The following is a 22377-nucleotide window of genomic DNA, read 5'->3' as shown; positions in this document are numbered from 1 at the left end:
CATAGGCTGATCTTACACAACGCACCGCGATGCCTGATACCAGGCACGCAGGCGTGACCTACAAAGCGTTGGGCGTCTCGGTCTCGGCGCAGTACCGCAGATTGCTGACTCCAGCGGGAACTACTACACAGTCGCCAGAGCGTGGCGCTGCGGCCCAAGTCCAGGACTCCTGTTGCAGCCTTGAACATCTTGCGGTCCGCCCGAGACCTATGGATGCCGTAGGATTTGTCGACCTCGTCCAAGTCTACCGCAACGTGCTCCACTCGTCGGTGGTGTTTGAGCACTTGGTAAAATGCAACGAATACATCATTCGTCGTGTGTGCGACAGGTTCTACCACTCGGACATGGCATGGGTGTTCGGCTGTATTGGGGTTCAATGGGGCACCGAAATTCGAATACATCCCGTTCGACCGAATCCGAATAGTCCACCGCTAGAACGCGCAGGAAAGACTTCTCGTACCCTGCTACTGGGGCTTAACCTGCACCGTTGCCGACGACGCGTGTGAAGTTGCTCGGAGCGCTCGAAACTGAAAGTGGTGAGCTTCGCTTACGTCTCCAAAGAGCCATTGCGCCTAGAGTCCGCGTTGTTGTTGTTGCCTTTGAACTGACGAGCGGAGATACAAGGCGAACGTCTGCCCAGCGATTTCGCGGGACCTGAGAGACCGCTGGACGCCATTTTACTGCACTCCTGAGCGGTGATGCTCTTCGGCTTCACCATGGTCGATCGGATGAATGCCCCGACCGCAACAACTGCAAAGTCCGCTGATGAGATTTCGTTCTTGTGGCTGACGGATGGTGTTGATGAATGTTGATGAATAGTGTCAAGATGCAACGACCACAACTCACGTCTCCCCAAGCGCAATTGGCCAATCACCCCCCACACAGTAAAGCACGCAGCCGGACGCGGCCGTACCACAATTTGGAAGACGTGCTGATCGCGACACGTCCCCGGGTTTTTAGGTTTCGTGCGAATCCATGGCTCTTAAGTCCGGTGGCTCGGAGTGCGTCATTGATGCTTGTACATTTTGAGACCCCCGGATTTAAAATTCTGGACCTGCGCAAGTCTCGGTACTATTATACGGCCGCGTTAAGTAGCTGAGTCCCGGCCGCGATTGCCTAATGTTCAGACATTCTTCCGATTCACACCATGTTCACCAAATCCATCTTGACTGTTGCTGCTGCGATCGGTGCTGCGACTGCGCAGACAGGACCTGGATTTCCTGTGCCTGCTAGCCAGCCTCTCATCGTTAGCTTTGGCAATAACACTGTTTCCCCTGCTGGAGAGCTGATCCCTCGCCCTGGTATGCTATGAGCTCTACCTGTAGATCTGCATGTCTAATATCATCCAGAGACTGCGAGCCCTCCCAATGTTAGCGTCACCGCATGGCCAGCTTCATCTGACAGCAGCGACTCTACACCTCCTCCCGGCGTCCTTCTCATCGTCGATCTCGATGTCCCGCGCAACGGCTCTCGACTCCAGCTCGTGCACTGGGTCGCCTTGAACGTGACCCTCGGCCCTAGCAGCTCGGCATCGAACTCGACACCTCTCGTGATTCCGAATGGACCTGTGCCCTACCTTCAGCCATCTCCTCCTGTAGGCGATGTGCCGCACTCGTACAACGTCGTTGTCTTCCAGCAGCCCGCCAATTTCTCGCTCCCTTCGCAGTACAGCAACCTGACCCAGAACCGCGTGCCGTTCAATGTCAGCCAGTTCGTCCGCGACACTGGCCTGGGCCAACCCATTGGCGGTAGCTACTTCCAGGTCCAGAACTTGACCGGTACGCCTACAACCACCTTCCCGCCTGCGAGGTCTCCTACATCGACTAGCGGTGGTAATGCAACGACGACGGAATTCACCGGTGCTGCGGCGCAGCTGTCGGGTGACAGGGCGGTCTGGATTGGTCTGTCCACCGTCTTCATCGCAGGTTTTGCCGCCTTCGCTCTGTAAACATAGCCGACGACGCCCGTCATGTACATAGGTCAGATGGTATATGCAGACGTTTCGAGTGAATGTTCCAGCACGTGCATCGCTGATGTCATCGCGTCTAACCTCGTTGAGCCGCGCTAAGCGAATGGGAGGAATTGATTGCGACCGGCCGGACCCCACCACCCCGCCAATCGGCCGGAGAGTCAATGCGAGTACAAACGGACATCAATTGCGCGCGTTTAGACATGGCCAGACGCGCTGTTCGAGTAGATGGTCGTAGCTAGAAAGAGAGAATGAAACGCTCTTGTTTGAGCTACAACAACCCCCATCTCACAACATCGACGTTTGCGTCGCGACTTCTCTTATGTGCGGATCTTCTGATTGGACCAACTGACTAACGAAAAGTTGCAGCGGCCAAGTGCGTTATATCTCCACGGCCGCCGCACCCGTTTGACTCTCGTCTCTCGTCACATCCTCTCTCACCGAACATGTCTACGACGGTCGTGCTCGGAGCCCAATGGGGCGACGAAGGCAAGGGCAAGCTCGCTGACATCCTCGCCAACGAATCGCAACTGTGCTGCCGCGCTCAGGGCGGTAACAACGCCGGCCACACCATCGTCGCCAATGGAGTCACATACGACTTCCACATCCTCCCCTCCGGCCTCGTCAACCCCAACTGCGTCAACGTCATCGGCAGCGGCTGCGTCGTCCATGTGCCCAGCTTCTTCAAGGAATTGGAGGCGCTCGACAAGCACGGTCTCGACACCAAGGACAGGATATACATCTCTGACAGGGCGCACGTCGTCTTTGATGTCCACCAGCTTGTGGATGGTCTTGAGGAGGTTGAGCTCGGTGGAGGAAACATTGGTGCGGACCCTGTATGAAAAACCAGGGAGAAGTGCTGACAGTTTACTTTCAGGAACCACGAGGAAGGGCATCGGTAAGTGTTGAGTCATGCAGGATGAAGAAAGCAGTTGCTCATGTCTCTCAGGCCCAGCCTACAGCTCCAAGATGACCAGGAGCGGCCTCCGCATGTGCGATCTGTTCGACGAGGAGGTCTTTGAGAAGAAGCTTCGCCGCGTCGCAGCTGGCTACCAAAAGCGCTTCGGTGACCTGCTGAAGTACGACGTCGAGGAGGAGATCGCCAGGTACAAGGTAAGGCTATGCGTTTCGATATTGGATCTGTGCCAGAACTGACACCAGGTTTCAGGAACTCCGCCCCAAGATTGCTCCTTACGTCGTCGACCAGGTTCCTCTCCTCCAGTCAGCGAAGGAGAAGAACGCAAAGATCCTCGTTGAGGGTGCCAACGCTCTCATGCTCGACATCGACTATGGCACATATCCCTTCGTCACATCCTCGAACACCGGTCTTGGCGGTGTCATCACAGGTCTTACCCTGGGCTGGCGTTCGATCAAGGAGGTCATTGGTGTAGTGAAGGCATACACGACACGTGTTGGATCGTAAGTCCACAAATGATTCTGTGCAAAATGATCAGAAGCTGACATGGTGCAGTGGCCCCTTCCCTACCGAGCAGCTCAACGAGCTTGGCGAGAAGCTCCAGAAGGTTGGCCACGAGGTCGGTGTCACCACTGGTCGCAAGCGCCGTTGCGGATGGCTCGACCTCGTCGTCCTCAAGCACTCGCACGCTTGCAACGACTACACCACCCTCAACCTCACCAAGCTTGATGTTCTCGATGACTTCGAGGAGCTCAAGATTGCGACCGCATACTCTCACAAGGGACAGAGGCTCGAAGGCTTCCCATCGAACCCCGACGTGTTGGCCGAGGTAGAGGTTCACTATGAGACCCTGCCTGGGTGGAAGAAGCCTACCACTGGCGCGAAGAGCTACTACGACCTGCCCAGCCAGGCAAGGGAGTACATCGAGTTCATCGAGAAGTTCATCGGTGTCAAGGTCAAGTGGATTGGTGTTGGACCTGCGCGTGATCACATGGTCGTCAGATCGTGATCCGCGAGATGGGACCATGGGCAGTAAGCCTATATCGATTTCCTTTCCGTTTCATGTACGTGCATTTGCCAGATCGGGCTCAACGCCTCGGTTTGGACACAGAAGAGTTGAGGTATCTAGTCTATAGAACTCCTGAATCGTAGATGTACATACCAACACGTCTTCTTGCGGCAACGATCTCATAATCACTGCCACGTACGGCATTCCGCACCGAGCTATCCAAACGTTCTTCTGGCAGAACATCATAAGTGGGGTGCAACCCCAATAAGCTACCCCGCTTTCGTCATTCATACAGTACACATCATGGTGTGATTGGTCATCCAGATGGCGATGTGAAGTATGACGCGTGGTTTATATACCTGATGTAGGTACGTGCTTGCGATCGAAACAATCCACTGTAAGACACATTGGTAGCGACCCATCTGACTCACCACGTCAGAGCAGTAGCTCTAGCAAACATGGGCAAAGACCACCCCGATGCGAATCTCCACCCAGAGGCGACAGGACTAGCAGCTAAGACAGTCCAGGTGAGCTCAACAGACAGTCTGGAGAGTACATGGTCTTGACATACTTGAGACGCACTCCGCAGAGAACGACCTCAAACTATATTCCGGCTGGTTCTGCCCCTTTGTCCAGCGCGTCTGGATCGCACTCGAAGAGAAAGGCATCCCATACCAATACATCGAAGTCAACCCCTACCACAAGCCACAATCACTGCTGGACTTGAACCCTCGCGGCCTCGTCCCCACGTTGCAGCACCAAGGCAAACCCCTCTACGAAAGCACAGTGCTCTGCGAATTCCTCGAAGAAGCCTACCCAGACCACAAACCCGCGCTGCTCCCATCGGACCCGTATCTGCGCGCACGAACGCGCATCTGGACAGACTGTGCGTCCCACCTGCATCCCAGACTGCACGCCGAGCGCTGACGCAAGTAGATGTCGGCTCTCGCATCATCCCCGCCTACCACCGCTTCCTCCAGCATCAGGGTGAAGACGGCTTGAAAGAAAAGAAAACTGAGTTCCTCAACCACCTCATGGAGTTCACGTCCGAAATGGATCCCACGGGGCCTTTCTTCCTCGGCGCAGAGCTCTCGCTCGTCGACATCGTGCTCGCGCCGTGGGCGGTCCGAGTATGGGTGTTTGACCACTTCAAGGGCGGCTCTGGGATTCCGTCCGAAGGCCACGGGGGAGCGGGTGAGGCGGTATGGAGGCGCTGGAGGACGTGGGTGAAGGCGGTGGAGGAGAGGAAGAGCGTCAGGGAGACGCTGAGTGAGCGGCAGCATTACTTGCCGATTTATGGGCGGTATGCGAGGGATGAGGCGCAGAGTGAGGCGGCGAAGAGCATCAGGGCTGGGAAGGGGATTCCTTGATTGAGCGTTGGGTGGTGCGTTGGAGCGATGTTTGTGCGGTTGTTGGAGGCTCGGAACGAGGATTCCACTGATCAACAAGCTTTCGTTCCTTTGTATATCTTCATATCAATGCTATTTTTCGTGTGTATCACCAGCCCGTGGCCACTCCAGATATACTGCATATGTTGCTGTATTGATGATTAGCATGCACTCTACGCCTGGCTGTAAAGACGGGTACTGAGACTTCTGGACGGATGTGCAAAGGGAGGACACAATATCAGAACGGCAGGTGGAGATGTGGCAGCCGAGAGCAGAAGACTATAAGTCAAGCTTTTGATTCTTGACTCGAAGTACAGTATAAGCTAATATACTTCAGTTTATAGGCTTTTCTCAATCTCCGCTACCGCTCCCATCGTTTTCTTGATGTTCTCCTTCACAGCATCAGCGACGGGCACGTATGGCTTCCTCGGCGCCAGCTTGGACTCTGCATCCTCAACGCCCGCTGCTACAGCACTGTACTGGCTGACAGCGTACTTGACACTGGCAATACCAGCCTTGACAGGGCTCTCCGCGAGCGCGGCCTTCCTGTGCAGGTCCAACGCCTCCTTGAGCTTACCCTCTTGGTAGAGGTTATAGATCTGCACAACAGTCTTAGGGAATACGTTGCCAAAGCCTGTAACGCAGCCTGATGCACCGCTAGCCAGACCGCCGATGAGGAAGTCTGCCTGGCCGGCGAAAGTTGCGAAGTCCTCTGGTGGGTGCTCAGCTGAGAGACGTGTAATCTTGGCCACGCTTCCGCATGTGAGCTTGACCCCGACAATCTTTCCTGGGTTCGCCTTTGCAAGAGCAGAGATGGTGACGCTGTCGAGATCGATGCCGTTCGCAACACCTGGGAAGTTGTAGATGACGATGGGAAGGGGCGATGATTTTGCGACTTCATCGTAGAATCCGTAGACCACGTCTTTTGTTGTTGCTGGGCCGTAGTATGCTGATGGCAGAAGCAGACCATAGTCAGCGCCGGCTTTCTTTGCATCGTCAATGTACTCCTGGACTTGGATGACCGAGAATCCAGAAACACCGACCATCAGAGGGTAGTCTGGACCGACAGCTTGTCGCGCGCATACTGTGATGGCAATACGTTCGTCGCGCGTGAGGAGGAGAGCTTCCGCGTTCGATCCCAGTACTACGATACCGGCGAGACCTGTGGATTTGAGGTAGGTGAAGTACTTTTTCTGAGCTTGAAGATCCAATCGACCAGTTTTGGGGTCGAAGAATGTCACGGCTGGCACCCAAATGCCAGACTTGGGAACGGTAGGAGCCATTGTAAGGGCTGTGTTGATGTTCGATATCGTCAAGGCGTGGCGGGGTGATTGGCGGGGTTGCTTGACAAGATGTACCTTCCTCGACGGAGAACGTATCCGGAGATCTTCAGCGCGACTCTTGGAATGTCTGGGCTTCTGAGAGGCTAAGGTTCAAAAGAGTCATTGTGTTAAAGTACTTTAAATTGTTGTATGCAGCATCGGCTTCGATGCCGAACTAGCCTTCAGTAGCCGTCTGGAACTGGTGGACACTCCGATGCCCCCGCGGTTATTCCGAGTCCGAATTCGCGACTGTTGCTCAATGTGACTGGCAAGAGCGACTTCATTGTTACTTCGTGAGACTGTAAGGAATTTCATGAGAGATGGATCTTCCAGAACCGGCAGCGGGCAAGCAGCCCATGCGCGTGCCACTTTGTCAGACTTCCTGAAAAGCGCGCCCTCCTTCCTTCTACCTCCAACGCAATGCGCTCGGCAGCGACAATTGCAGCATTTTGAATGAGTGCAGCAGCCTTCACACTGCGCGTGCGCGTCTCTTGTAGCCTGGAACACGCTCGCGGACTTTATTCGACAATACGTCCCTTTCAATACACAGTCCTCGTTCACGTTCAACTCCCCACAATAAACGCACGCACTCTTTCCTGTCGAACCGACAAGATCGCACAACATGCTTATGCTTTCAAGTGCCGGGACGGCCACTGAGAATAGGCTTACATCAAATGCGGTCAGGATTTTGCAGCAGCAGAACAAGGATCTATTATCAATCTACATAAAAGTATCTGACCACTTGAAGCCAGAACCTGATAATCAATCTTTGAACGTGAGGTAGATTGTTTAGGTACAGCTCTGTCTACGTACGGCGTCGTCATATGTCACCCGTATCCTGCCTCAGCGTACTGGTCCAACGCATCGCACCCTCGTTTTTAAATGAAACTCATGTGCCAATGACCCCACTTGCATTATTACTTACTGCCAGATCTGTAGAAATATGCGTCGTTTCGCTACATGACTCGTCGACTGCAACCCGCGCCGCACCCTTGCGTAACGTTGCACTCGATGATACATATACTCACGATGAGTGCCTCTATTCCACATTGACAGACTTCCTAGTTCTTTTGACACTGTCTTACAGTACTGTTATTCAAGATGGGAGTCATAGGTACTCTTTACGCCAATGTTTTACTTTCCATTGCAGACATCTCTGCACGACTCTTTGCACCGTCCCCGGAGATCATTGCGATACCACAAGACAAGTCCGTCGAATATGATGCCCGCGATCTATTAGCCGTTCCTCCCAACAACGCGCCATAAGACATTAAGTACGCACTATCTTTGGCTCGCCTGCGGAAACTACAGCTCATCGCTCGTTCTTCAGCTTGTCAGCAGAAATCATAGGAACAAATGCAGAATGCTGGTACAACCTGGTCCGTGTCTGTCGGATTGGTACCGGTATCGCGGGTGCAATCAGTACTATCGTTTTGGAAACCTCGATCATTGGTGCGGCCCACCATCAGATGCTGCGCTGTACAAAGTAGAATTCGAGTTGCTATTTCGCGCCGTTCGGAACTCAAGATGTTGGCGAGCTGTCGAATCAGAGGTTGGGGTTTGGACAGGAAGTGTGGTACGAAGTACAGTACGAATACGCGCGCGCGACACCAAAACATATTTGAAACTGTTCAAGCAAAGAAGCAAACACCTCCTGTTGTAATTGTCAACAAGAATAAAGAGACCTGAGTTCAATGTGAAAGTATGCTAATTCAGAGAAACAATATGAACCAGCACAACCCAGAAGAGCGGCCAGAGCCTACCGGTACGTCAAAGCCTGAGAAGACCCTGTCTGCTCGCAGGATGAGACAATCCTCGAGTCCACACTTCAAGCCCCTCATAGCATCGCATCCATAAACACGTAATGAACAAGACATCCGCCTTGCTTTTGCTCATGGACTTAAGTGGATCAGATGAAGCTCAACGACAGATCTGTATCTGACTGAACCAGCATCAGTAGCACATGTCTTCGTGTTGTTGTTGGCAAGGGTGATCAGCAACAGGTGTTTTGGGTTCATTAACACCTGTTTTCATCGCGTTCCGACTTCTTCAAATGCGTAACGAAGGGAGAGTGGCTCCATGATACGACTCGCACGGTGTCTCCGGCGGAGAACGAGCCCAAAGCATTTCAGACGTATGCTGCACTCACCTACACTGGCTTCGTGGCATCAGGAAGCTTGCCCTACGAATGGCAGTCATTGATCGATGTCTACATCCTGGCGGAGAGCCTTCAAGACTCGTGGGCGAAGAATCGCATCATCGACGCGATGCAAAGTTTCGCCGTCGAACACTTGCCCAAAATGCCTACAACGATTGAAGAAGAACGTGTTTTCGGCCACCGCTTCAACGTTACCACCTTGAGAAGCCTCTATGAAGGTACCCCTGGCGAAAGCCAAGCAAGAAAGCTCGTTGTTGATCTGTTTGCCGACAGTGTTCCAGCAGAGTGGATGAAGTCTGAGAGCCTGGTCCTCCCATACGACTTCATTATCGATCTTTCCAATAATCTTTTGCACTAACGATCTCTTGTCGTTTTTGGCAATATGATTTCTCGCCCTTCTTCGCATTATCACGAAAAAAGGATGACGACAAGTCGAAACAGAAGGAAGCCCCGGCAGAGACGACAAGTCGAAACAGAAGGAAGCCCCGGCAGAGAAGAGATCAGCACCAGCTTTAAAACCAAAGGCTAGGGTGTACCTGCCACAAGACACCAAGAAGACGCCTGAATCTGAGGCTGTACCGCACTGTAATTTTGCGTTCACTATGGCCGATGGAGAAGCTGCCTAAGATCATTTCCCTACTTTGAGCCACTTATTTACAAGATGTACATGCATTGACTTTGAATGTATTTGACGGAAATGTGTCAAATCTGATTTCTCGACCCCACTTGCCCTCTTTCTATGGATAAGGTACCCTCTTTCTAGGTAATGTATTCTATTCTCCCGATTCCTTGCTAAGCCTCCGAATGAACTCCTTTTTCTTTGTAATCTTTACGTTCCTTGCTAAGCCCTTGTTCCTTACGAAAGGAGGCAGAATACGTGATGAACCTTACATTTTTGCTCTCGAGTTGCTGAATTATGGGGGCGGGGAGATTAGAGGGCAGGCAAGGGCGGATATCTACAGAAGGCAGGTAGAAGGAGGCGGAAGAGGGCAGCTGTTGCATCTACATCAGAAAAAAGGTCTCTACCATAAAGCAGAGTGTGAAGCTCTATAGTCTTCAGAATAGAACAATAAGCTCTAGTATCTAGGTATTTTGCCCTGCAGATTAGGAAATTAGCAGCCTTTAAAAACAGGTTTTACACCCAAACTTTCAGGTAAGAGCACCCAGACGAGAAGAGCACCTAGACAAAAACCGTCGCGAGTTACATGTAGGTTACTCTGGCAATCAAGTAAGTCGATGCCCAATAATCAAAGTAAGCCAAGGCCCCAATCTCGTGGAGCGCTGCTTCACATGTAGTATCTGGACGATTCTCGCTGAGAGAGAGGCAACATCGAATCCCAGACGCACGAGGCTCTGGTCTCATCGTGTTTGTCTACTACTCGGATCTCCGTTAGGACCAAAGTCCTCGGCCGTACTGGTCCCAAGCTACCGACCATATATGTTGAACATGTTACGAACGATACTCCAGCCACTATGTCAACTTTACGTACACCGGTGGAGTCGAACTGTCGGTGCCAGTTGGAATCGTCGTTTGGAGAATCCTCATGGCTACAAGCATCATTGCTGGGAATTATGGGGCAAAAAATTGCGTAGTGCAAGCATTGCATGTCTTCATCGAGACCGACTGAGCGAAGACTGAAAGCTTGTATCTAGTCTCTTACAATTTGAGAGCGTCTGTGGATCGTGAGAGAGGGGCTAGTGGCGCAAAAAATAGCCCCTCACCGCCTTGCGGCCGTCGATTCTCGAAGTGCAAAATGATTCGACCCAGACTTGAACTGGAGACCTTCAGTGAACCAACAGATTGTTAGACTGACGTGATAACCAACTACACCATCGAACCGTTTATTGTTGTTATAATATTTTATAAAATTGAAATGTTTATAATGTAGATATAATCTGATGTAGCGTGATCCCGAGGGTTAAATGGACCCAGTGGCAGAACACGACCGGTAGCATCCAGCAACCTCGAAGCAGTCTCCAAATCCGGGTACTCCGTGCTGAGGCGATGAGCACAAAGCATAAAACCTCCAGGGCAGACTTTTACGTCATTGTCAAAGCTGGCTACAACAACACACCCGATTGCAGTCTCGAGAAGCCCTATTCACTCACAGGTCTTGTGCGAATTATCGCCAATAATGCCCGATTCTTCAAACTTGGATTCGGTCTTTTGCACGACGAGAGAACAGTATCGAGGACGCTAGCGTGCACGTGCCGATAAGGTGCCTATCAATTCACTCGTCCAAAATCTAGAACTTTTTCTGCCTCATCTAACAACAACCAAAATGGCAGTACAAAGAGTATCGCGAGCTGTCGAGAAGAAGGGGAGGTCGAAAAAGAGAAAGTCGAGAACGGAGGGTGCGCACGACTCCAGACATTTGCGCGCAATGTGCTGACTATGTGAAGTCTCATCCTCGGAGTCGTCCTCGGAGTCGTCCTCAGACTCGTCTAGCGAAAGCGAAGTAGAACAGAAGAAGATCAGGAAAAGCCCATCCAGCGAAGAGGAGTCCGACCAATCAACACCAGAGCCAGCCTCAGCACTCGCCAAGACATCGAAAAAGCAGAAGTCCAAAGCCACCACATCAATAGAAGATGTCTCAATGCGCCGACCTTCCACTCCTCCCGCACCCATCCAAGCACCAGCTGCTGCCATTATGCAGAGTAAAGTAGATGAAGATTTTGACGCCATCTACATCCGCAAGATCACCACGGAGCTGGCGGACGATCTGGACAAAGTGCGCTCAGCCCAGGACTTCAAGGCGAACAGTATCCCTATGCTTATCCATGCGCTGAAGCAAGGGGAGAGTCTGTTCACTGCCGAAGAGAAGAGGAGGGCTATTGGGGCGGCAAAAGCATGAGTCTAGATGGATGCATGGGGAGGGACGAGCTGCATAGACGGAGTTTGGAGTTTGTCTGACATTGTTTGATTGATAATGCTGTGAATATGAGAATTCAAAGGAGGCACCTCTCAAGACCGTGGACCTCGTGCTAATAGGCTTCTACGTCCAACCCTGACCGCCACTCCAGTTCAATCTGCCATGCAAGATGGTACGGGTGCTTGATGACCACCATATCGTGCGCTAGCTTCAGAACCTTCTGCCTCTTTTCCTCCTTCGCGCCTGCAGGGAGCACAAGCAGTGTGTCATACACGCGCTCCAACAGCTTCTCCTCGTATTCTCTCCGCAGCTCGTCATCGTTCGTCCAGTTGATGATTTCTTCATATATCCCTTCCAGCGGGCTGGCACTGTAGACCTCATTCTTTACGGTGCTTGTGGTGGTCTCAAGGGTTGCGCCGAGGCGCAAGCGCCGCTCGTCAATCAGCTTCTTGATCGTGGCGGTCTCTTGGGTTTCGTGGATCTCGGCAATGCGCGTCAGCGTCGCCGAGGGCTGAGGCAGGCGCCCTTCGAGGTATGAGTATATAGGTGATGAGGGCAGTTGAGTGGCTAGTGCGCGTGCGTATTGCGTTTTTGTGCCGTGCTTGCGGGCATGGTCTACGAGCTTGTCGACGGCCGACTGGCTGCGGTGCGCATCGTCGCTGGTGGTGTTAGTACAGTATCTTAAGCTTCTACTCATGCACCTACAGATTCGCATATATCCCTGCCAAATTCAGGCCAACCTTGGTGTTCTCTTCGACATTTCGCCCGCCTAGCACCTCGTACATGCCTCTCAGCCCAAGCCAAGCTTGTGGATCCTCCGGCTTGATCTTTGTCGCGTCATTGTATGCTTTCGCAGCATCGTCGTATTTACTCAGCCCGTCATTGGCGCGCCCTAAGAACAGCTTCGCGAAATAGTTGTTGGGGTCCTTCTCAAGCACAGCGTTGGCCTGCTCGACAGCTTCCTCCCAATTCTTTGAATCGATCGCCGCCTTCGCGGCCTTGAGCGCAGCCTTAGTAGACATGACGATGTGGACGAGTGTTTGTATTGTTTCAGGGCCGTCGATACGACGGAATAGGTATTATGTATATGCCATTTAGTAGTGGGTGAAAGCGAGGTGGGGCGCGTCGAACATCGGAGAGCAGGTAATGACGCAGGGACGCTACCGTAGCGCGACAGCCCTATGGAAACGCAAACATCACTTCGCCCTCTCCACGCGCAGCAACATCAACCATCCGCCCTGCCGTCGTTCCTTTTAGTCAGCAACATCAGAAGCTCGCTTTTCTGCGTCCTTGCATCATTCGGAGTTCAGTATTCGGGAAGAATTGGGTTCGAAAACTTCAGCAGTCATGGCGTCACATGCGGACAGTGCGCACGACCATTTGGATCTCGACATTGGCACATTACGGCAATATGTCGAGCTCTTCCCGACCGACGGGCTTGCAAAAGTCATTACAGGCTATCTTAGCAGCGGCATATCGAAGTATCCGCTAGCACAAGAGAAGGGGGATGCGCCAGATCTCAGCGAAGGCGGGGTATCCCTCAGTGTCGATATACCTGTATCACAAGATGATTGTCTGGCTTTGATGACAGTAAGCTTATTCTCATTGTCTTCTTCTTCCAATGTTGAATGCCGCATCCTGGAGACGCCATAGCAAAAGCGTAAAGTTTGTTGAGCAATCTTTGCTGACCATCAACCAGGAAGGAATCCTCGAGGCTAGAAAATCGCTACTCGCACATGTCCTTCTAAGTGACTTCTACCTTTCTTTAGAAGAATATGAAAGTGCAGTTGAGTGTACAAGGAAAGGCTTGAAACTCGCAACAGCAGAAGCCAAGAAGACGGACCTTTCGTTCGAACGCACGCGCGATGCATTGAGTAGTACTCTTGCGACAGCACTTGTGTACTACCAGGCGCCGAGGAATCACTTGGAAGCTAAGCAGATATTCCAAGAGATCCTGAAGCGCAAACCGAGGTTCACAGCTGCGTTGATCGGCCTTGGCCTGATTCTTGAGGAGGACGAGGACTACAAGGAAGCCGCAGAGTTCCTGGAGCAAGCCCTCAAGCTGGATCCCGACAATGGTCGCATTGGTGCAGAAGCAGCATGGTGCCTGGCACTTGCAGGCGATTATCAAACCGGACTCGACAAGCTCAGGGGCTACCTAGACCACCCTCAGATGGACGCATCCAAGCCGCGAGGCCGAGAGCTAAGGGCACAGACATTGTATCGGATAGCTGTGTGCATATGGGAACTTGACTCTTCTAAGGCTGCCCGCAAAGATCGTCAGGGAGCTTACGCTCAGCTCCTTGCTGCCATCAAGGCGAACCCGAACCTTGCTCCTGCCTATACTCTGCTTGGCATATTCTACGAAGAGTACAATAAAGACCGCAGACGAGCCAGGCAATGTTTCCAGAAGGCCTTTGAGCTTTCACCCTCTGAGATCGTCGCAGCTGAGCGGTTAGCACGCCTTTTCGCCAATCAAGGCGAGTGGGACATCGTCGAAGCCGTCTCGCAGAGAGTCGTCGACTCAGGCAAGGCCAAGTCAACACCTGGATCAAAGAAAAGGGGCGTCAGCTGGCCATTCTCGGCGCTGGGTGTTGTTCAGATGAACAAGCAGGAATACCAGCAAAGTATTATATCCTTCTTATCAGCTCTGCGTATCAGTCCGGATGACTACTACTCCTATGTTGGGCTCGGCGAAAGCTATCACAACTCTGGACGCTACAACTCTGCACAACGCGCTTTCAACTACGCCGAGAATCCCACTGATGGTATAGCTTTCAAGCAGACGGAAGATGAGAGCTGGTTCACAAAGTACATGCTTGCGAACGTTAATCGCGAGCTAAGCGAATTCGACGAAGCGCTTCAGGGCTACGAAACCGTGTTGGCTCAGCGGTCCCAGGAATTCGGAGTATCCCTTGCCCTCATACAAACTCTAGTGGAGAAGGGATGGCATTGTATAGAGACCGGCTTCTATGGCGAGGCGATTGGCAGCGCCATCCGAGTCATCGAAGTCGCGAACACAGTCGCAGAATACAAGCCTGATGCATTCAACCTCTGGAAGGCCGTCGGAGACGCCTGCAGTCTGTTCAGCTGGGTACAGGAAAAGCTCGAGAAGTTTCCTACCGCAGAGGTCGAGCGCTTACTGCAGAGTAAGTCAGATGTCGGAGTGAACTTGGATGCACACAAGGACCTCGACGGAATTGGCAAGAACGATCTTGCAAATATCTCGTCAAGCGAAGCGTCGATCTTGTCAAGGGTGCTGAAAGCTTCAATCCTCGCCCAAAAGCGCGCAATTGCCAGTTGCGAACATGACATTCACGCACAAGCCGTAGCATGGTACAACCTTGGCTGGGCTGAGTACCGCGCCCATGTCTGCTTGGAACAAGAAGAGGATGATGGACAGAATCTCACGACTTTCTTGCGAGCAGCAATGAAGTGCTTCAAGCGTGCCATTGAGCTTGAGGCTGGCAACTCTGAGTTCTGGAACTCCCTTGGGGTGATCACTACCACGCTCAGCCCCAAGGTCGCTCAACATGCCTTCGTCCGGTCGCTGCATCTTGACGATCGCAATGTCCGCGTCTGGACAAATCTTGGCACACTCTACCTGCTGCAGAACGATTTGCAGCTAGCTGATACAGCGTTTGGTCGCGCACAGGCGCAAGACCCTGACTATGCCTTGGCTTGGGTCGGCGTGGGCTTGGTCGCGTTGCTGAGTGGCAAGGAGAGCGACGCCTTCGCTCACTTCACGCATGCGTTCGAGTTGTCTGACTCATCATTGCTCCTAACCAAGCGGCAGTACGCTGTCTCCGCCTTTGATCACATCGTTTCATCACCCTCTTCGTCGAGCGCAGTCGTCGACTTGATCCAGCCTCTGTTCGCTCTTCAACAACTGAACCGTCAAGCGCCATATGACCTGTCGCACAAGCATCTTGCAGCGCTGTTTTTGGAACGAGTCGGCAATTACGATGCGTCTGTGTCGGCTCTTCAGACTGTGTCTGAGGCTGCCGAGCAGGAGTATGAGAGGTCGGAGGCTACATCTGCGCTTGCGCGTATAGTACAAGCGAAGACCGACCTTGCACGTAATCAACTGGCACTGGGTGCTAACGAGCCTGCCATAGAAGAGGCTGAGACTGCTTTGGATCTTCTCGGCGAGCTCGAAGGTGATGCTAGCCATTCCATCCTGTCCGCTGAGCAACTTGACAAAATTCGTCTATCTGCTCGTCTCACAGCTGGTCTCGCACACTACTTCAACGGTGCACTCGATGCTGCGTTGCCATATTTCCGCACATCTCTTGAGGCCACTGGCTCCCATCCCGACATCATCTGCCTTCTGGCTGAGGTGCTATGGGCGAAGGGTGGTGAGAACGAGAGACAAGTTGCGCGCGAACAACTGTTCGCGGCATCAGAGAAGTATGAATCACACGTGGGTATTCTGACCCTTATTGGCGCAATGACCGTTCTGAACGACGACCTCGAGACCATGGAGGTTATCAAGGACGACCTCGACCGCCTACGCACTAACAAGGACCTCAGCGATGAGCAACTCGTACGCATTGAAAAGGTGGTAGAGGCCATCTCTATCAGTCTCGGTGGCGAGGAGCAGGAACTCGATGAAGCCCGTCGAAGCGTGATGCTCACGCCTTGGAAGCACATGGGCTGGTCCGAACTGGCCGATGCTGCTGGTGGCGATTTGTTCGCCAGTACGCTTGCCAAGGAGAATGCGAGGAGGAATGCGCCACCGAATGGCACGCTTGGCGCTGTTGGTCTTGCTGGTGCAATGGCTGCTACTGGTGATGCGAGTGACGCACAGAGAGCCATTGTGCTTGCACCATGGAGGAAGGAAGGATGGTCTGGAATGATCGAGTGCATGCAAATCGCATAAGGCTCAAGGATTGTAAGAGCTCTGCGAATATTGGTGTCGATACCCCTCAGCGCTTGCATGCTATCTTAGTAGATGCAAGGAATCTCACGACGAAAAGCAAAAGTTGGTCCAACTATAACGCACGTATAATATGCAGGCAAATGTCACACAATATGACTCGAATTGACATGTCGATCAATGTGATGAGGAATCTAGCCTCACTATCAGCTCACTTTGACGATCATGCGAGGTCGCTTCATCTTCGACACCGTTATATCACTGAAGCTGCGCGGCTGGGCTGATAAGAGACCTGCAGCACACGTGCCTGTCACTACGTGTCACCGAAAGCCGCGACTAACGTTTTAGTAAAAGAAAAGCAGGAAATCTATGCAGGGAGGCCCATACGCCAACTACCACTTTACAACATATTCGCTTCTCCGCCTTCCTTAGTCAATCTTGACGTTAGTTGGCGCATACACGTCATAAAACAGCATACTACCAACATTTCCAGAAAACTTCCAAAGAGTAGCGTTCTGCAACCTACAAGACAACAATGCTGTGCTTGCTACCATTGCTATAGCAACACAATCCAAAAGTACTTTTGGGAACTACAACTCCCGGCCAACACCTTCATGTTCGCTCCACCAGTCCCGTGCGAGGAAGAGGAAGCTGGGACAACGTTCTCGCAACTGCAGCGGTAATTTTAGTGCTGCTTATACGACGTTAGAATAAGTCATCGTCTGTGAGAGGCAGCGTTCTCATGTACGCACCAGCTGCAACCAGCTCATCTTGGTCCAATGTGCAGTCCAAAAGTTCGTCTGCAATGTCCCACCGGTTTGACGTGAGCATCAGGGGACAACACAACATGAGCATCGGAGGAAGGCGTAGCGTAAGCACCGGATAAAGGCATAGCATGAGCATCGGGGGAGGGTGCGAGTGACGTTGTTAGCGGTGCTATCGTACGTAGCAATCCAGTACCCACTAGTGAATCATTACTGTTTTCGGTCGTTCGGTCGTTGCAAGGCGGCTGGTCAATCACGTACCATACACGCTACTAAAGAGCGCTCCCGTGTGACTTGGTAGGGTTTCTTCCTAAGGGTTGTTATGTTGGCCCGAGGGAGTATGGCGAGCGTGCTCCATCCACATACTTCGTACCAGTGTCACCGACGTACGGGTGCGCATCCGGATGTGTTGGCCTTTGAGGTTACTTCGACATTTGACTGGCAGTATGCGCGATGACTGGAGTCCTCTGAGATTCTTGAAGACTTCATATACGATATGAAAGGTTCGATCACTGTTGCATGATAGTGGGTCTACTACACAGAACGCACCTGCCGTTTACTGTAAGCCGTCACACCTTACCTTAGCGCGACATCTCGCCTGCCGATTATAAGCAGTCACGCCTCACCTACGCGCTTCCACTTCTCTTACTTGTACCGGACGAAAGGCGCCGTTACGACGTTCAAACTTCGATCGCTCCTTCTCTTTCTCATCACACACATGCGGAGGGCGCCTTCATCCCTACGCTCTCAATACCTCGCTGTACCTCTCAAGACCCCATCGCCACGATAACACTATCACCACGCTTACTTCCACCGCCGTACTTGAGACCTTGCGTGAGATCTGATTACACCTTCCTTTGACAGACAGAGAGCTGTTCAACAAGGACTTGAGCTCACCTGATATCCTCCATCTTGTCGGCAATGTTCTGCCTGCATTGTCGCCAGATCACACAGCAATTGCGCAGCTTCGGCGGGACATCACAGCACATGTTTCCGCTGCACCTTGACTTAGCCTGCCAGTCTTCAGCGACAACTCCTCGTCATGGCCTTCAACAAATGCCGAGATGGACGACCTGTGGGACGCTGCAGTCAACCAAGAGGAGGTGCTACTGGACTCAATCCACGTGCACCTCCCTAAAGGCATTGGCTCCCAGCGCAGCCACCTTGTCAAGCCTTTCGGCGGGTTTCGAGATTCCCTCCTACTTGTCTCGACATATTCAACACTCAACACACTGAGCACCATGCACCACATTTACGGTGTTATGAACGACCTCAGTAGCCAATTGCAAGGCTGTATACTAAGCTTGGCTTCCATACCGTGGACTTTTGCGCCACCGGTATGCTACACGTCGACATCCTTCCCAGGCAACTTGACTGGAAATTGATACTCGGCGATCCTGGCTCTGTGCTAGACCGAATGCCGGCGCAGCTTAGGGCGCACTGGCATAACTTTGCTTTTGACTTTTTCAACAGATTGTCGGCTCACATTGGCTTGCTGGTTGGGTATGCAGCTTACCGCATCTATCGCCGATACCTACAAAAGCCTCAGAAGAGTTGTAGTCTCCAAATGTATATTTAGGTTACAAGTGGCGTATTTCTCCACGTTGGATGCCTCCGGGGTTTTGGTAGAGGAGACTGGTCGCTCTCAGAATGCCATGAAGATGTGGCGACAGATGCTGTGTGAATTGAGCGTATCCCTGGTGCCAACCAGTCATGTAATAGACGGCGGTCACTTAGCCTCGAACAGGACTGTGGTACAATGCACCATTTTATGACGGCTGGGACGTCCGCACCACGTTGTAGTTTCGGGCATGGGTTCAGTAAGAAAATGTGTGAAATTCGTAGCAGCAATAACTAGTCGTACAAGGGCCACGCATGATCCGCGATGGATCCCAAGGTATCAAAGGTCGCTCATTAACTTTGTTCCTCCTCTTTCATTCATGCAAGCCCCTTACATCTTCTTATTGATCTCGCCCTGGACCTGACCTGCCTTCTTGCTGGCCTCGCCCTGGGCCTGGCCGGCCTTCTTGCTGGCCTCACCCTGGAGTTCGGCGGCCTTGCCCTTGACCTGACCGAGAGCCTCGTTGGCCTGTTCCTTTGCCTCGGATGTGGTGCTGGGGGTGGCCTCCTTGACAGCCTCGGCGACCTCCTCTATGGTGGCTGTTAGCATTGGTCTTGATGGCAGTTGGTGCGCGGGCGACGGGTGCGATGCTTGATGTCGTGGCATCGAGCAATTGCATCAGGTCATGCCCGAGTACCATTGGGTACGCGACTACTTACCACCCTTCTCGATGCCCTTGACGGCGGCGTTAGAAATTGTCCTGTCCACAGCCTTGGCGGCGTCCTTAATGGTCTCGACGGGGCTCTTGCGAGCGATGGGAGTGGTGGAGAACAGGCGGGCCTGGCGAGCGATCTGAGAGCGGAACATAGTGATATGTGGTGTGTGTGTTAGTTGTTTGGTGATGGAAGATGAGAGGTTGACGGAGTCGGTGTCAATTGCAGTTGAATGTGTGGGTTGATGAGGTCTTGCAAAGTGCGGCTGGAAGTCTTTAAGGGAGCTCTAGCTCACGCGTTTCGAGAGCTTGTGGCTGGCAAGCTCACTACGTCACCATGATGCATTACCCGCATTGGCTGCATAACTCCTCCTCACCTAACCTAATCGAGACAGCTTCGACGTCAAATTGGACCAAAATATTGGGTCTGGATCGCGACATCGAGCCTTCGAATTTCTGCACATGCGAGAAGCCATGTGTTGAGGTCGTCTTCGATGTCGGGCAATACCGTGAGAAGGGACCTGGTGATTGCAGCCTCGTTCTGATGATGGGGAGCTCCTGCACGGTTCACTGAACTACCTTGATGTACGAGACTCCTGTAGCTTCGAAGCTTCTTCAGTCATGTCCTCGCATGCAGTGTTTCCATTCGAAGCGACACAATTTCGTATGCACATTATTACATTAGGCGTCTATGATCATGTACCCAGCGTTACTATTGTTTGCCATCTGCGGAACGCGATAGTCTACGATACCAAGGCCAACTGCCACCAGTCACAGCGTTTGTTCGCGTTCGAGTCGCGAATCTCGTCGATACCGGTGATGTTGAGCCTCAGCACACTCGCGTTCTCGCCGTACATGTCAAATTTAGGGATGCCTGGAGCCTCAGGCACGCCCTTCTCAGCGAAGCTCGTGATGAACTCCTGGAGCGCAAGCGCAACGGTGCGGTTCGTCACACCGGTAGGCAGAAGGCTGGCAGCCCCGCCGGTGAAGTAGGTATATGCAATGTCGAAGCCGTGAAATGCGGGCGGGACGGCGAAGAGGTACGAGTATGTCTCATTGTTGTAGGCCTTGGAGAGGTAGTAAGTATTGCAGGTAAAGACGCCTTCGCTGATGATCAGGACAGCGCGCGCGTACTGAGTCTTGTAAGGGAGCGAGCCGTCGAAGACTGGGGGGTACAGAACGTTGGTGAGGTAGTCGACGGAGGAGTTGGGCATGTGCGGGTAGGCAGTGTTGAGCTGCTTGCGGAGTGCAGCATCAGACTGGATCGAAGGGGCTGTGAACAGAGGTCCCTCATTTGAGTTGTGACCAACCATCACTTTGACGTCCTTGTCGAAGCGACCCTGGGCGAGTAGCTGTCCGGGCTGCTGCGGGACGAAATTGCCATCGACACTCGGACCGTACGCGTACTGACCCCAAGCAGTGTCGTACGCGATCTGTTGTACATTGGCGCGGCGAATGGTCTCGTATGGCAGAGCACGAAGTTCGGCGAGCGATGTGACGTTGGTGAGGTTCAGGAACTTGCGGTAGGTATCCTCAAGCTGGACGTTGGACTGCACTGGCTGCCACCCAGGACTCTGCGGAATCGCTTGCTGGAACGGGGCATTTCCCTTGAGGCCTCCATACGCTGTGATCTGGTGCATGATGCTACCTCCACCAGCTGATTCACCAAAAACTGTGACGCGGTTCTTGTCACCTCCAAACAGATGGATGTACTTCTGTACCCATTCGAGGGCGAAGCGCTGGTCGTACAGGCCGAGATTGGCTGTCCCACCCTCCGCTTGGAACGAAGGACCAGCTTGCCATCCGAACGCACCCAGACGATAGTTCATAGACACATAGATGACGTCGCCATTCGTAGAGTTGCCAGAAGCAGCGATGAGACCAGCAGGGTTGTAGTTCTTGCTTCCACCTAGGAGCAATTAGATGTTTGTTCCAAATTGACACTCGAAAGAAAATGACATACCGGTATAGCCACCTCCGTAAATCCATACAAGAACAGGAGCACCATAGCCCTTCCCTGCTTTGGCCAGAACATCTTCAGGAACGAAGACGTCCAGGAACAGACAGTCTTCAGACTCTTGCGGGTCCGCAGCTGGGACCAGGCTGCTTGCATTCGCACCTGGCGGCACGTAGGCATTGCTCGTGTTGTACTGGACACCAAGGATAAGGCTAGTCAGGAACGTTGTGGCCTGCGCGGACCATGCTGGGCCGGCTTGAGGGCATATCCTGTTGAGTGTGCCAGTGTTGACCGAGGATCTGTTCTCGGCCGGCGCCTGTGGAGGAGCGAACCTCAATTGGCCGACCGGTGGTGCCGCATATCTGATGTTGGAGAAATTGTAGAAACCACCGGTTTGCTATGCATATGAGCGTACTTTCTTACGTTACAGGTGTATTAGGACCTACATTGAAGGTTGATGCCTGGTGAATCTCATATCCAAGATCCACTGTCGGAAGAGACGACGAATTCTGCGCGAGTGCTGCGCCGAGCAGGGCTGCTGTGCCGAGAAGCTTTAGCATGTTGTCGACAAATTGGCAAGACCGAGTTCCGAAATCACAACCAGGCGGGTCTCAGCTTTTTATTCACTACAGATCCTGACGTTCATGGCACGCAATCCCCACGGACGAGCAAGGTATCCCAACCACCAGGTACGGGCCCGCTCTCAGATACGGTCCCACTAATTGCGTTTACCCGTCAGCTCAGCGCCATGAAAGGCGCCGGCGGCCGCTTTAGACCATCATTTCACAAGGCCATTTCCTAGTCTACACCGCAAGTGTAATGTGCTGGTAGTTCCCCGCGCACACCAACAAATGCAGGACGTCCATGCG

At 52.7% G+C, this 22377-nt stretch overlaps 9 protein-coding genes and 1 non-coding gene across 10 annotated transcripts; 5 read left to right on the top strand and 5 right to left on the bottom strand.

Moving 5' to 3' along the window:
- The first annotated feature begins 961 nt into the window (after positions 1 to 961).
- M421DRAFT_425660 (PEBP-like protein) lies at positions 962 to 2180 on the top strand. Its single transcript, XM_033594152.1, has 2 exons — positions 962 to 1301; positions 1350 to 2180. Exons 1-2 carry the CDS (start codon positions 1148 to 1150, stop codon positions 1946 to 1948), a joined length of 753 nt encoding a protein of 250 aa, XP_033443853.1. The 5' UTR covers positions 962 to 1147; the 3' UTR covers positions 1949 to 2180.
- A 2-nt stretch (positions 2181 to 2182) lies between these two features.
- M421DRAFT_309635 (adenylosuccinate synthetase) lies at positions 2183 to 4283 on the top strand. Its single transcript, XM_033589193.1, has 5 exons — positions 2183 to 2794; positions 2847 to 2867; positions 2919 to 3082; positions 3138 to 3388; positions 3441 to 4283. The coding sequence occupies exons 1-5, from the start codon at positions 2416 to 2418 to the stop codon at positions 3892 to 3894; spliced, it is 1269 nt and encodes a 422-aa protein (XP_033443852.1). The 5' UTR covers positions 2183 to 2415; the 3' UTR covers positions 3895 to 4283.
- Positions 4284 to 4331: 48 nt separating this feature from the next.
- On the top strand, positions 4332 to 5309 carry M421DRAFT_425658 (glutathione transferase omega-1). Its single transcript, XM_033594151.1, has 3 exons — positions 4332 to 4421; positions 4471 to 4780; positions 4831 to 5309. The coding sequence occupies exons 1-3, from the start codon at positions 4353 to 4355 to the stop codon at positions 5262 to 5264; spliced, it is 813 nt and encodes a 270-aa protein (XP_033443851.1). The 5' UTR covers positions 4332 to 4352; the 3' UTR covers positions 5265 to 5309.
- Positions 5310 to 5385: 76 nt separating this feature from the next.
- M421DRAFT_425657 (aldolase) lies at positions 5386 to 6738 on the bottom strand. Its single transcript, XM_033594150.1, has one exon. The coding sequence runs from the start codon at positions 6563 to 6565 to the stop codon at positions 5621 to 5623; it is 945 nt and encodes a 314-aa protein (XP_033443850.1). The 5' UTR covers positions 6566 to 6738; the 3' UTR covers positions 5386 to 5620.
- A 3779-nt stretch (positions 6739 to 10517) lies between these two features.
- Positions 10518 to 10602, bottom strand: M421DRAFT_t123. Its single transcript has one exon. It is a non-coding gene; the product is annotated as a tRNA-Val (tRNA).
- Positions 10603 to 10963: 361 nt separating this feature from the next.
- M421DRAFT_425653 (uncharacterized protein) lies at positions 10964 to 11871 on the top strand. The gene is made up of 2 exons (XM_033594149.1): positions 10964 to 11117; positions 11166 to 11871. The coding sequence occupies exons 1-2, from the start codon at positions 11045 to 11047 to the stop codon at positions 11615 to 11617; spliced, it is 525 nt and encodes a 174-aa protein (XP_033443849.1). The 5' UTR covers positions 10964 to 11044; the 3' UTR covers positions 11618 to 11871.
- On the bottom strand, positions 11748 to 12657 carry M421DRAFT_96011 (uncharacterized protein; the record flags this gene model as incomplete). Its single annotated transcript, XM_033598359.1, has 2 exons — positions 11748 to 12294; positions 12341 to 12657. 2 exons carry the CDS (start codon positions 12655 to 12657, stop codon positions 11748 to 11750), a joined length of 864 nt encoding a protein of 287 aa, XP_033443848.1.
- A 157-nt stretch (positions 12658 to 12814) lies between these two features.
- Positions 12815 to 16559, top strand: M421DRAFT_309559 (TPR-like protein). Its single transcript, XM_033589192.1, has 2 exons — positions 12815 to 13225; positions 13335 to 16559. Exons 1-2 carry the CDS (start codon positions 12983 to 12985, stop codon positions 16515 to 16517), a joined length of 3426 nt encoding a protein of 1141 aa, XP_033443847.1. The 5' UTR covers positions 12815 to 12982; the 3' UTR covers positions 16518 to 16559.
- Positions 16560 to 19094: 2535 nt separating this feature from the next.
- Positions 19095 to 19718, bottom strand: M421DRAFT_425650 (uncharacterized protein). Its single transcript, XM_033594148.1, has 2 exons — positions 19559 to 19718; positions 19095 to 19429 (listed from the first exon to the last, which is right to left on the bottom strand). The coding sequence occupies exons 1-2, from the start codon at positions 19704 to 19706 to the stop codon at positions 19230 to 19232; spliced, it is 348 nt and encodes a 115-aa protein (XP_033443846.1). The 5' UTR covers positions 19707 to 19718; the 3' UTR covers positions 19095 to 19229.
- A 290-nt stretch (positions 19719 to 20008) lies between these two features.
- Positions 20009 to 22123, bottom strand: M421DRAFT_425649 (acetylcholinesterase precursor). The gene is made up of 3 exons (XM_033594147.1): positions 21955 to 22123; positions 21515 to 21905; positions 20009 to 21460 (listed from the first exon to the last, which is right to left on the bottom strand). The coding sequence occupies exons 1-3, from the start codon at positions 22066 to 22068 to the stop codon at positions 20295 to 20297; spliced, it is 1671 nt and encodes a 556-aa protein (XP_033443845.1). The 5' UTR covers positions 22069 to 22123; the 3' UTR covers positions 20009 to 20294.
- Between the last annotated feature and the right edge of the window lie 254 nt (positions 22124 to 22377).

The sequence above is a fragment of the Didymella exigua genome (genome assembly GCF_010094145.1).
Source record: "Didymella exigua CBS 183.55 unplaced genomic scaffold M421scaffold_48, whole genome shotgun sequence".
Classification (NCBI taxonomy): Eukaryota; Fungi; Ascomycota; class Dothideomycetes; order Pleosporales; family Didymellaceae; genus Didymella; species Didymella exigua.
The sequence above is the reverse complement of the archived record's forward strand: the minus strand, read 5'-3'. Positions and strand labels throughout refer to the sequence as shown.